This window comes from Bombina bombina, chromosome 1, assembly GCF_027579735.1.
Source record: "Bombina bombina isolate aBomBom1 chromosome 1, aBomBom1.pri, whole genome shotgun sequence".
Lineage (NCBI taxonomy): Eukaryota > Metazoa > Chordata > Amphibia > Anura > Bombinatoridae > Bombina > Bombina bombina.
The window spans coordinates 1,222,620,921-1,222,634,449 of record NC_069499.1 but is presented as its reverse complement, the minus strand read 5'-3'; the positions used below and the strand labels follow the sequence as shown (position 1 = coordinate 1,222,634,449).

The 13,529-nt window shown below is 38.8% G+C and overlaps 1 protein-coding gene across 2 annotated transcripts in view; it reads left to right on the top strand.

Moving 5' to 3' along the window:
• Nucleotides 1-11,726: 11,726 nt before the first annotated feature.
• Nucleotides 11,727-13,529, top strand: part of LOC128647604 (5-hydroxytryptamine receptor 3A-like) — a 124,280-nt gene continuing 122,477 nt past the window's right edge. For both annotated transcript variants that reach the window (XM_053700367.1, XM_053700361.1), the window contains exon 1: nt 11,727-11,881. In XM_053700367.1, the coding sequence (XP_053556342.1) occupies nt 11,836-11,881 (46 nt within the window). In that variant the 5' untranslated portion in view covers nt 11,727-11,835. The remainder of the gene's footprint in view (nt 11,882-13,529) is intronic.

Genomic DNA, 13,529 nt, shown 5'->3' with positions numbered 1-13,529 from the left:
AGAGTTTAGGATTGAGGGATGGCGTAAAGGTTTGGTTTAACTCTGTCCCTCGAATAGAAGTTAAGCCCTGGCTTTTACTGGCCTGGTAGGACAGTCCTTCAACAAATGTTGCTTTATACCACAGTACAGACACAGTCTTAACGTGCGCCTTCTTAGGCGTTCTGCCTCGGTTAACTTAATAGCACCCACTTCCATGGGTTCAACGGTTTCAGATGTAGAGGGACTATGAGGAGTCGGAATAGAGAAATGAGGAGCCAGACGAAAGGTTGTCTTGGGGACTGGCCTCCGGTTCCGGTCTCTTTCTTGCTGACGTTCAGAGTACTGGGTGTCTAGTCTAATGCACAAATTGATGAGATCTTCTAGGGAATCCGGTAGATCTTGAAACACAAGCTCATCCTTCAGGCATTCAGACAGTCCTTTATGAAAGGCAGCTCGTAAGGCCCCATGGGGTTTCAGCGGCTAGAGTCTGGAATTCAATAGCGTACTGGGTCACACAACGGAACCTTATCTTAATACCAATAATCCAGCTTCTGCAGCAGCAGATCTACCTGGCTTATCGAAGACAGATGAAAAGGTGGAAATTAAGGAATCCATATTATTTAATAGGGGATCATCCTTTTTGAGCTGAGGTTAAACCCACGCCAAAACTTTTCCTTTCATGAGAGAGATTAGAAACGTGATTTTAGAAGATGGGGTGGAAAACATTTGTGGATTATTTCTGAAGTGTAAACGACACTGATTCAGGAACCCACGACAGTCTTCAGGATTGCCATCATATTTGTCAGGGTGAGGAATTCTAGGAATCAAATGTCCTTCAGATTGGAGTGGAGTGCTGATAGTGGCAGAACTAGCTGCGGCAGCTACGGTTGTTGAAGGGGTTGCCTAGACAGGAATAATAAGATTGTGTAGAAGCGCAGCAATCTGGTCTAGTTTGGAATCCAGGGATTGCAGATGTGCAGAATGGGTACCTAGGAGTTGTCCTTGGTGGGTCAGGGCCCTGGCTAACTCAGTAGGGTCCAGCGGGGCCCGTTTGTATTGTCAGGATTTTGGTGAAGTCCAGAATCAGACCCAAATGCTAGGATGAACTTTAAACACACGCTAGCACACTGAGAATAAACCAGGACGTGACCCAAATTCAAAATCAAAGGTACTCACTGATAAAGCAGAAATAGCAGTCATCAGAAGACCAAAGGAGATCGCAGATAGACAAAGTATAGGTAAGGGACTCAGGAGGTCAGTGTAGGAGGCAAACCACACGAAAACAGGCAGGCAGAAGATTGGCAACTTTAGATCAGGCAGTGCAGGGTTAATCAGAAGCGTAGTCAGGCAGGCACAAGTTTGGCAACTCTGATCAGGCAGTGCAGGGTTAGCGTAGTCAGGCAGGTAGAGGTTGGCAACTTTAGATCAGACAGTGCAGGGTTAATCAGAGCGCAGTCAGGCAGACAGAGGTTGGCAACTTTAGATCAGGAAGTGCAGGGTTAATCAGAAGCGTAGTTAGGCAGACACAGGTTTGGCAACTCAGATCAGGCAGTGCAGGGTTAGCGTAGTCAGGCAGGCAGAGGTTGGCAACTTTAGATCAGACAGTGCAGGGTTAATCAGAAGCGTAGACAGACAGGCACAGGTTTGGCAACTCAGATCAGGCAGAGCAGGGTTAAACAGAAGCATAGTCAGGCAGGCAGAGTTGGCAACTTTAGATCAGGAAGTGCAGGGTTAATCAGAAGCGTAGTTAGGCAGACACAGGTTTGGCAACTCAGATCAGGCAGTGCAAGGTTAGCGTAGTCAGGCAGGCAGAGGTTGGCAACTTTAGATCAGACAGTGCAGGGTTAATCAGAAGCGTAGACAGACAGGCACAGGTTTGGCAACTCAGATCAGGCAGTGCAGGGTTAAACAGAAGCATAGTCAGGCAGGCACAGGTTTGGCAACTCAGATCAGGCAGTGCAGGGTTAAACAGAAGCATAGTCAGGCAGGCACAGGTTTGGCAACTTTAGATCAGACAGTCTTAGGTATAAACAGGAGCATACTCACAAAACAGCCACAGGGTTTAGAGAACACCAAACGGGCACCGGTGATCCAGTCCGCAGAGAGTAAATAGTCTGCCTGACGTCATCAGAGTGGGTCGTCCCAGAATGAGCATCACGTTGCTAGGCAATGCAGCACAGGAGAAGAGAGGAAGAAGATCTGGGAGCCACAATAGAGCAGTGATGAACGGCACCATGACAGACGGCCTCGACTAGCGGCCGATTGGTGGCATATGCTGTGGGCATTTAACAAGGTCGAGTGGACATGATTCGCTACATTGATCATAATGTGTAGTATGTTGGATGCTTGTTCTGCAGTGATTTTTTTAAGCTGTTTCCTTCTAGCTGCGAATCTATGATGAGAAAAAAACATAAATATTTCCTTTTTGCAATTTGATCTTGAGCTTGTTGTTATACTTTATTTAAGAGTGCTGAATTCCCTGTCTTTTTAAGACTAATTTCAATTATATTATTCTGCCTTTTTCTTTTTGAATTTTATGCTTTAAACACATAAATACATATGTATATTTTATGGGTAAAGTCAGATATTGGGTAATCCTAGGATTACCCAGGTAAATGGACATTATCCAAGCAGCTGTGAATAAAGCCTGATGTATGATCATAAATCCCCCAGAGTGTGGAGTCACAGAATTAAATATATAGCATGCACTGTAATTCCCCCATCTTTACTATCTTTTTTGCCTCCGCCTGGGGAGTTCAAGGGGTGAAGCCCTCCTTGTAAACTTCATTCCCCAAGGTTCACTTGGGGTGGATGCCAGAGGATTGGCTTCCTTGAACCCCCCAAAAGAAATAGTGTAGATGGGGGAATTACAGGACATCGAGCTTGGGTAATGTCTCTTTTACACGGGTAATCAGCCGCTTGGATAATGTCCGTTTTACCAGGGTAATCCTAGGATTACCCAGATTTCTTACTTTACCCATATCATATACATATATAAACATAGTTTAGTACATTGGAGCCCTTTGCAGTTAAGTAGATGAAAACATGAAAAAAAAACATATTTATGCAATATTTATTTTAATAGTGTTATAGTGTATATTTACTGTAAATATTTTGCATTGTAATGTTCTGCACATAAATATTTTTAAATAGACATTCCTATCTATATATAGTATCTTACAAAATGTAAGGTGTTTTTTTTTCCACCTTTTTTTCTCCATTGACATATATAGGGAATACGTGAGTGCACAGTTTAACTCTCAAACAGGAGCGTTAACGCTTCACTTGTAATCTGGCTCATTATTGTTATCTCTGTATTTATTGGCTGATTCTTTTACTGATCCAGCTGAAGGGTATTTCTCACCTCTCAGTGCTTGTGTTCACCTCACCTTGCAGGAGTTGATGTTTGTTGATCTCCTGTTAGTAAGATTGTATGAAAAGTATAAGGTACCTAATAGGCACCAACAGAAATTTTATTCGGGAAAGTCAAATAATTGTATTCTCTGTGTTGTTTACTTTCTTTTTTTTTTTGTAAATAAATGGTATGCTATGTAAAACCGGCATTTCAGCATTATCTTAGGTTTATTTGTTTCATTCTCACACCTCTGGGTGTGTATGCTAAAAACCCAAATGCAGATTAAAAGGGTCAGTAAATACCTTTTGATTTTGATTTACAGCAAAACAACTTTGCAATATACTGTCATTATTTATTTGCCCCCCTTTTCATGTAATTTAGCTCTGAAAATTCTTGATTTTCAAATTCTCAGTGCTAAAAATGCAGACTGCAGACTTCTCAAGATTAACCTTGCTAGTTGCTACATACATTATCCCTAAATGGCTTTAACAGATAACTGCAAAACAATTTACTTTATACTAATTTAAAGGGACAGTTTAGACCCAATACATCATTTTGATTATCTATCGGTACATACCAGAGAAGCATTCTGTATCTATAAGCTTGTCAGAAGTACATGAAACATTTAAATATTCATTTGTTAGAAGCCAAAAATGTCTGCCAAGCTCCGCCCACCTATTGTGTGTATATTTTGGTATGTTAAGTTTCTCCAATCATGATCAACTCTTAAATACGTTTTCTTTCTTGCACAGGCTGATTCTTGCAAATTTGAAATATCTAACTGAAAAATATTAAATGGGCACTGCTAAATAGTCATGTAAGAAAACAGCTAACTGGACAAGATAAAAGCTTTGGGCGCAGCTTGGTGGCCATTTTTGGCTGCTAACAAACAGAGATTATTTAAAAGTTTAATGTACTTCTTACAGGCTTATAAATATGGAACCCGTAGCAAGATGCTTGTATGGTATGTAACAATCAGTTATAAAGAATATGTATTGGGTCTAGACTGTCCCTTTAATGACTATGACATTCCTTGTTGATTTCAGAATCAAGCTCAGAAAGGCTCCTCTAAATAAAGCAAGTGGTGGGTGGAGTTTGACTATTGAAAAACAATTGCAGCAAACAAGGCAATCATCTGTTTTAAAAATGTTTAGACTTGGCTAATATGTTATTCTATAGCAAGACAGCAGAAATGTCTTGTAATTACAATGGACCAGATTAAGGGCTAGATTACAAGTGAGGCACAGCGGATTTTGCTCTAGTGCAATCGCGATTTTGCACTCCATTTTTCTTCCTCTGATATTACAAGTCGGGAGAAATGACAATTACGCTAGTGCAATATCCTTTACTGCTTCAATCCTTACCGTGATCTATAAAGTACACTTACACCCATAAACTAAACTATTAACCCCTAAACCGCCATCTCACCACATCGCCAAACCAAAATAAAACTATTAACCCCTAAACCGCCATCCCCCCAGATAGGGGCAATGGGTAGTTTAGGAATTTTTTAGGTCGTTTTTTTATTTGGGATGCGCGGGGATGGGGTGTTAATGTTAGGGGGTATTGTTATTTTTATGCAAAAGAGCTGTTTGCTTTAGGGCAATGCCCTATAAAAGGCCCTTTGAAGCGCTATTGGTAGTTTATTTTTAGAATAGGTTTTTTTTGTTTATTTTCGGGTGGGCTTTTTTTTAAGGGGTAGTAGAATATAATTTTTTGTAATAGAAAGGTTTTTTATTTTTTGTAAATGTTAGGTTTTTTTGTAATGTATGTTTTTTTATTTTTTTGTAATGTATTTTTTTTAAGTAATAGTAGTTTTTTTGGGTGGAAAGCTTAGTTTTTTAATTGGGGTTAAGTTAGGGGGTGTTAGGTTAAGGGGTTTAGATGTTAATTACTTTGCATTGTAGGGAGATGGCAGTTTAGTGGTTAATAGTTTAGTTAGATAGTTTGTGTTGTGGGGGGATGGAGGTTTAGGGGTTAATAGTTTAGTTTGTTTCCGATATGGGGGGATATCAGTTTAGTGGTTAATAGTTTCTTTAGTTAGTTTGCATTGTGGGTGGATGGCGGTTTAGGGGTTAATAGTTTGATTAGTTAGTTTGTGATGTGGGGGATGGCATTTTAGGGGTTAATAGTTTATTTAGATACGGGGAGATTACGAGTTTTGCGTTAGGAGCTATGCAGTGCTCACAAGATGTTTATTGTCACCGCTCACTTACCTACAGCGCTGGTATTACGGGTTTTCAGAAACAGGGCCTTAAGTGGGGGGCGGAGCCAACAGCCGAATAGGAAAGATGTGTCTGCAAGAGCTCTTGCTTTAACTTATCTAATATTACGGTGAATTCGGGCTAATCCCCTGTAATTTACCCCAAAAAACTAGCCTAACACCTGCAGGACTCTAACTACTCTATTAGTAGAACACAGCGATCGATTATTGCTGCAATTCCTTTGCTTGATTTCCTCTCCCAGGTGGGAAACGCCCAGGCTTTTGCGACCTACAAAAAGCATGGCTTCAATGGAAGGGGAAACCTGGTCAGACATATTCACAGCTTTGGAGTATTTAGACATACAAATGTTGATTGGATATACTAGCATATCTGCCTGTCTAAGATCTGTTGCAACACAGTACGACCCCGCAAAACTGGACAAGGGGAAAAGAATTGCTTCGCCGATTTACAATGATGGCACCTTTTTACAGAGGGAACGGCTTGTAGACCCACTAATTGACCTTACTAATTCAACTATCACCTCTAGGGAACAATCCCCGCTTTGTAATAGCCCGGATATGAGAGATACAGCTAACCCCTTGGAACGGGTCTCTATTTGCCGGGTGGCTAAGACGGAGCTACTTGTGAAAGCCAGCCAGGAGAACACCCCTTCGGACAAATGGAGCCTGAAACGCTGCTTACCGCAGAGATATAACCGTGCAGCAGATGTTCCCTCAAGCTTGCCTGAGAGAAACACCCCCTTTGAGTCGCTCAGGGCTGTGGAGACTTTGCAAAGGTACAGACACATAACCTACCTTACACTACCTACTCGATGCTACATTCATGCTATTGGGTGGAGAGACATCACAAGTCATGTAGCACCTAACGGCTTGTACCCATTTCTCAGCAATAACTTTATGGGGCTGGTCCTGCAACATTGGGAGCTACTTACCAGTCACGATCAGGTATTTTGTTCCATGGTATTACCTGAGGACCCTTCATGGCCTCATTACAAAAATGCAAGAAATATATAAATTGGTGAGAGTGCGCTAGCAGCAGCAGGGGATGTGTCACTGGTATAGGCAAATATATAAAATCAATAAAGCAAATAAGTGATAAAATACAAACACATTTATATCAATAAACACATAGGTAAAATCCTGAATTGGTTCGATTGTGCTAAACAGCAGCAGGGAATGTGTCACTGATATAGGCAAATGTTGTTTGAATATATTATGAAATCAATAAAGCAAATTTGTTATAAAATACAAACACATTTATTTCAATAAATAAACACATAGGTAAAATCCTGAATTGGTTCAATTGTGTTAAACAGCAGCAGGGAATGTGTCACTGATATAGGCAAATGTTGTTTGAAAATATTATGAAATCAATAAAGCAATTATAATTATAATTCTTAGTTCAGTTCTTACATAGAAAACATAGGTTTAGTCCCTAGTATTTAAGCATTGTGCAAGTCAGACCTACTGGGATACTTCTTTGTTCTTTATATTAGCACACACGCTGGCAGGCAGGCAACTGCAATTAGATTACACTAGCTTGGCTTTTTTTTTTACAAAATTTACACTACTGTTACAACAGATATTAGTGGTTGCACTAGTTGGCAAGTGGGCCTGGCACACACGCTGGCAGGCAACTGCAATTAGATTACACTAGCAGACTGATGTTTCACAGTCAAAAAAGTTTTTTTTTAAATTTACACTACTGTTACAACAGATATGAGTGGTGGCACTAGTTGGCACTTGGCAAGTGGGCCTGGCACACATGCTGGCAGGCAGGCAACTGCAATTAGATTACACTAGCAGACTGATGTTTCACAGTCAATTTTTTTTTTTTAAATTTACACTACTGTTACAACAGATATGAGTGGTGGCACTAGTTGGCAAGTGGGCCTGGCACACACGCTGGCAGGCAGGCAGGCAACTACAATTAGATTACACTAGCAGACTGATGTTTCACAGTCAAAAAAGTTTTTTTTTTTTTAAAATTTACACTACTGTTACAACAGATATGAGTGGTGGCACTAGTTGGCAAGTGGGCCTGGCACACACACGCTAGCAGGCAGGCAACTACAATTAGATTTCACTAGCAGACTGATGTTTCACAGTCAAAAAAGTTTTTTTAAATTTTTTTACACTACTGTTACAACAGATATGAGTGGTGGCACTAGTTGGCAAGTGGGCCTGGCACACACGCTGGCAGGCAGGCAACTGCAATTAGATTACACTAGCAGACTGATCTTTCACAGTCAAAAAAGTTTTTTTTTTTTAAATTTACACTACTGTTACAACAGATATGAGTGGTGGCACTAGTTGGCAAGTGGGCCTGGCACACATGCTGGCAGGCAGGCAACTGCAATTAGATTACACTAGCAGACTGATGTTTCACAGTCAAAAAAGTTTTTTTTTTTAAATTTACACTACTGTTACAACAGATATGAGTGGTGGCACTAGTTGGCAAGTGGGCCTGGCACACACGCTGGCAGGCAGGCAGGCAACTGCTATTAGATTACACTAGCAGACTGATGTATGACAGTCAAAAAAGTTTTTTTTTTTTAAATTTACACTACTGTTACAACAGATATGAGTGGTGGCACTGCAGGCAGGCAACTGCAATTAGATTACACTAGCAGACTGATGTTTCACAGTCAAAATTACACAGGCAAAAAAAAAAAAAAGACTGATGTTCTAGCCCTATAAGGGCTTTTTGGGGTGCTGTCCTTACAGCAGAGATCAGATGAGTCCTTCAGGACTGTAGTGGACACTGAATACACTAGCCTAGCTATCAATTTCCCTATAAAATCAGCATCAGCTACACTGTCTCTCCTCTCACTAAGAATGCAGGATCAGAATGAATCTAAAATGGCTGCTGTTCAGGAGCTGGGAGGGTCTGGGAGGGAGTGTCTGCTGCTGATTGACTGAAATGTGTCTGCAGACTGTGAGATACAGGGTCAAAGTTTTCTCAATGATGACGAATAGGGGGCGGATCGAACATCGCATATGTTCGCCGCCGCTGCAAACGCGAACAAGCTATGTTTGCCGGGAACTTTTCGCCGGCGAACAATTCGCGACATCACTATAGAGCAATAGACAGGCACAGTAATTGATGTATTAGGACTCTTTTCTACTACACTAACCCTTCCCAGCCGTATTGTACACACTCAATATCTCTCCGGTGGCCAGTCTTCTTCTAACCGCTGCAGGGTAGAGCTCTTGTACTGCCTGTCTAATGAGATACCTTTCCGGTCGGTAGTGTGTTTCCTGTTGAAGTCCGCCTCAGAGTGATGATACGTCCTGTCGTCATTTTGTGTCTAGTGTGCTCCTCTACTTCTCCGCAAACCGGCACCTGCCAATGTGATCCAAGAATCACCAATGATGTAAAAGATTTGCCCCAATAGAAAAAAACGAAGGTGTCCCGTCTCAAGGGATAATCATCAAAGTTCAAACGTACGGTATGTATTTAAATATTAATACAGTATCAAGTAAATACAGCATTTATAGTAAAATCTGGGTTGAAGAACTAGTTAGGCCTATTTTTAATAGTAACTCTCAAGCAACCAAAAATACACTTATCCGGAATCTACCAATCCTCATGGGTGCCGGTTAATTGAGATTTTACTGTGAGTGTGTATATATATATATATATATATATATATATATATATATGTATAACCAAAATATTATCTGATATATGTAGAAATATGTATTAATGAATAAACAGAACATATTCTGCTATGTGAAGAACATTGGGATTACTCATATTTTCATGTCGGGTTAGCGCACTTGAAAATATGCAATTGGGTTTGCATTCGAGTAGGGTTAGATTACCCCCCACACTTTTTTTGCTCCATTCACTTCTATGGGTGAATGCATTAATGTGCATGTGATATCATAACTGGCTTTTTGTACGCATTGGATAAAGCACGCAAGGGAAAACATTTTACTTTCAACTTGTAATACGAGTGCTACCAGATGAGCGCAAAAAGCTTACTTCTTACTGAGTTATTGTGCGAGCAGGAGCATTAAATACCACTCCACTTGTAATCTGACCCTTAGTAGACAATGAATTAATAAAAAACGTTGTATGTGTTCATGAGCTTTTTTAGTTAATGTACACAGACAAAATTAATTCTAATTATTTATTCGCAAACAAACAACAAAAAAACAAGTTTTTGCACGTTTATCAGCCACTTTATTACAATGATTAATGAATATTTTGATGAACAAATTAAAGCTTTGTGTGTGATTTGAACATTATTTTTAACATTTTTTAAAAAAAATGTACACAAAAAACTATCTGCTAGATTATGAGTCTTGCGTTAGGGTTAAAAAGCAGCGTTGAGAGGTCCCAACGCTGCTTTTTAACGCCCGCTGGTATTACGAGTCTTGCAGGTACCGGTGTACCATTCAAATTTTTGGCGCACTCGAAAATACACTTACGTCACTTGCGTATCCTATATTTTCAATGGGATTTTCCTAACGCCGGTATTACGAGTCTTCCTAAACAGTTAAATAAAAAATAGAATTCTATCAGCCAATTCGGAATTAAGGTAGAAAAAATCCTATTGGCTGATCCAATCAGCCAATAGGATTGAGCTCATATTCTATTGGCTGTTCCAATCAGCCAATAGAATGCGAGCTCAATCCTATTGGCTGATTGGATCAGCCAATAGGATTGAACTTCAACCCTATTGGCTGATTGTATCAGCCAATAGGATTTTTTCTACCTTAATTCCGATTGGGTGTGTTTTAGAGTAGGGTTGTGTGTGTGGGTGGTGGGTTTTAATGCCCCGCAAAAAGCCCTTTTAAGGGCTATTTGTAATTTAGTGTAGGGTAGGGCTTTTTATTATTTTGGGGGGCTTTTTTATGTTATTAAGGGGATTAGATTAGGTGTAATTAGTTTAAAAAACTTGTAATTATTTTATTATTTTCTGTAATTTAGTGTTTTTTTCCGTACTTTAGATAATTGTATTTAATTTTAATTAATTGTAGTTAATTTAGGGAATTAATTTAATTATAGTGTAGTATTTGGTGTAATTTTAACTCAGGTTAGGTTTTATTTTACAGGTAAATTTGTCTTTATTTTAACTAGGTAGCTATTAAATAGTTAATAACTATTTAATAACTATTGTACCTAGTTTAAATAAATACGAAGTTGCCTGTAAAATAAAAATAAACCCTGAGATAGCTACAATGTAACTATAAGTTATATTGTAGCTATCTTAGGGTTTATTTTACAGGTAAGTATTTAGCTTTAAATAGAAATAATTTAGTTAATTATAGTAATTTTATTTAGATTTATTTAAATTATATTTAAGTTAGGGGGTGTTAGGGTTAGACTTACATTTAGGGGTTAATAACTTTAATATATTGGCGGCGACGTTGGGGGCGGCAGATTAGGGGTTAATAACTATAATGTAGGTGTCGGCGATGTTGGGGGCAGCAGATTAGGGGTTCATAAGTATAATGTAGGTGGTGGCGGTGTCCAGAGCAGCAGATTAGGGGTTAATAATATAATGCAGGTGTCGGCGATGTTGGGGGTGGCAGATTATGGGTTAATAATATAATGCAGGTGTCGGCGATGTGGGGGGTTGCAGATTAGGGGTTAATAAGTGTAAGATTAGGGGTGTTTAGACTCGGGGTTCATGTTAGGGTGTTAGGTGTAGACATAAATGTATTTTCCCCTAGGAATCAATGGGGCTGCGTTACGACCTGAACGCTTCTTTTTTGCAGGTGTTAGGTTTTTTTTCAGCCGGCTCTCCCCATTGATTCCTATGGGGAAATCGTGCACGAGCACGTTTAGCCAGTTTACCGCTACCGTAAGCAGCGCTGGTATTGAGGTGAGATGTGGAGCTAAATTTTGCTCTATGCTCACTTTTCTGCGTCTAACCCCGGGTTTGTAAAAGCCCATAATACCAGTGTTGTCTGTAGGTGAGCGGTGAGCATAAACTGCTTGTTAGCACCGCACAGCTTTACCGACAAAACTCGTAATCTACCGAATTGTGTTAATTAACATGTGTACTGAGCATGTTAACATTAAACTGGTAATTCTAAGCCTTTTAATTTACTAAAAAAATTTAACTTTTATAGGTGAAGTAAAATCTGCCCCTGACATCAAACAAGTTTCTCCACTTTTCACATGTTTTAGATTCCTTTGTATGTATTTGTGTCAGAAGGAGACGATGAACCCTCCTCCCACAAGCAATATGCTTTTTCAAAAAATTAGAAATACTACATCAGAGGAACACAGAAGTAATACGTTTGCTCCATCCTTAAAATGTATCTATGGACAGTGTCTGTTCTGCTGGCAGCGTCCTTGTTAGGTAAGTTTTGATTGCAATAAAGATTGATGAAGTTTTAATAGCTCTCTATTTATCTGTCTACCCAAACCTGAGCAATATAATCTTTTCCAGCTTTGAATCTTATTTTTGTGCTGTCGTAAGATATAGTTACAAATTGATATTTTCAGATATGAGGTTTATACAGAAGGCCTACAAATTATAAATATTGTATAGTGCACATTATTTTGCAAATTTGGTGGCGTCAACAAGTCTGCAATAATATATAATATATATAAAACATTAATTCCTGCCTTTTTCATTTAATGGAAGATTATGATAACTTCAAATATTTTTCAAACACGTTCAGTTTGTTTGTTCAGTATTTTTTAGATATATGAAAATCTGAAACCTAAATATGCATTTGATAATAAGCATTTGTGTTAACATTGGTTTTTTTTGTTTTTGTTTTTTGATATGTATTAATTCATACTATTAATTCTTTAATAATAATGCAATGTTGCAACCTTTTGTGAAATTTTAAATCAATTGCATTTACAATATACAATAAAGTTGTTATTATGGACTTTAAATGAGTCGTTTATTTTTTTTCCATTTTAAAAATATATCTTAAAGTTTTAAATGTTCTGATTTTAGAAAAATTAGTAAGTCTATATATAGATGCTGAATACAATATAAAAAAACTTGTTTTGAAATGGTTATTTAACTATTGCATTAAATGGCCATTATACACTCATTTTTTCTTTGCATAAATGTTTTGTAGATGATCTATTTATAAAGCCCATAAAGTTTTTTTTTTTTTTTTTAAATGCATAATTTTGCTTATTTTTAAATAACATTGCTCTGATTTTCAGACTCCTAGCCAAGCCCCAAAGTTTTATTTGAATACCGTCAGCTACCTTCTCCAGCTTGCTCCTGTTTGTGTAAAGGGTCTTTTCATATGCAAACGAAGGGGGATGGGGGGGGGAGGGTCTTATTTCCCACTTGCAGTGGGCTTTCCAACTGCCTTTTCAACAGAGCTAAACTGAAAGCTTCTAAGTACATTTTTAAACCATTTTATACTGGATTTTTATATCAGTATCTGTGCATCTTATTCTTTATAGTAGTGTCTATTACATGCAGTTATATGAAAATGAGTGTATACTGTCCCTTTAACATTTTGGTTGTATCAGGAATGATATAAATAAACTTGCAGATTTCTGAGCTTGGGTGATAATGCAGGGAGAGTGTTGTAGGATTTACATTTTCATTCACTTTTTAGCTAAGTATTTTTTTTTTTAACAAAACACGGATACTTGCCTCATTTTAATGAGATGAATATCTGAACTAATGTAGCAGAAAATTCAAAGAAAACAAAGGAATACTGCTAAATTCAGTAGTATTGCTTTGTTTCCTTTAAATAGTTAAAAATACTTCCCTAAGTGCACTGGAGAGCCGCGCTAACACTCATCTCTTCTTCACAGAGCCCCAGCCAAGCTAACAGGATGCTTAGTTTGGTAGCTCCCAGGGCCTTGCACTAAAGGATAAGGTCCTTTAGTGCAGGTACTGGGAGCCGCAGTGCTAAGTCTCCTGTTAGAGCGGCTGGGGCTCTGTGAAGAAGAGAAGCGTGTTAGCGCGGCTCTCCAGTGCACTTAGGGAAGTATTTAATTCACAATAGGGGAATTTTTCACCT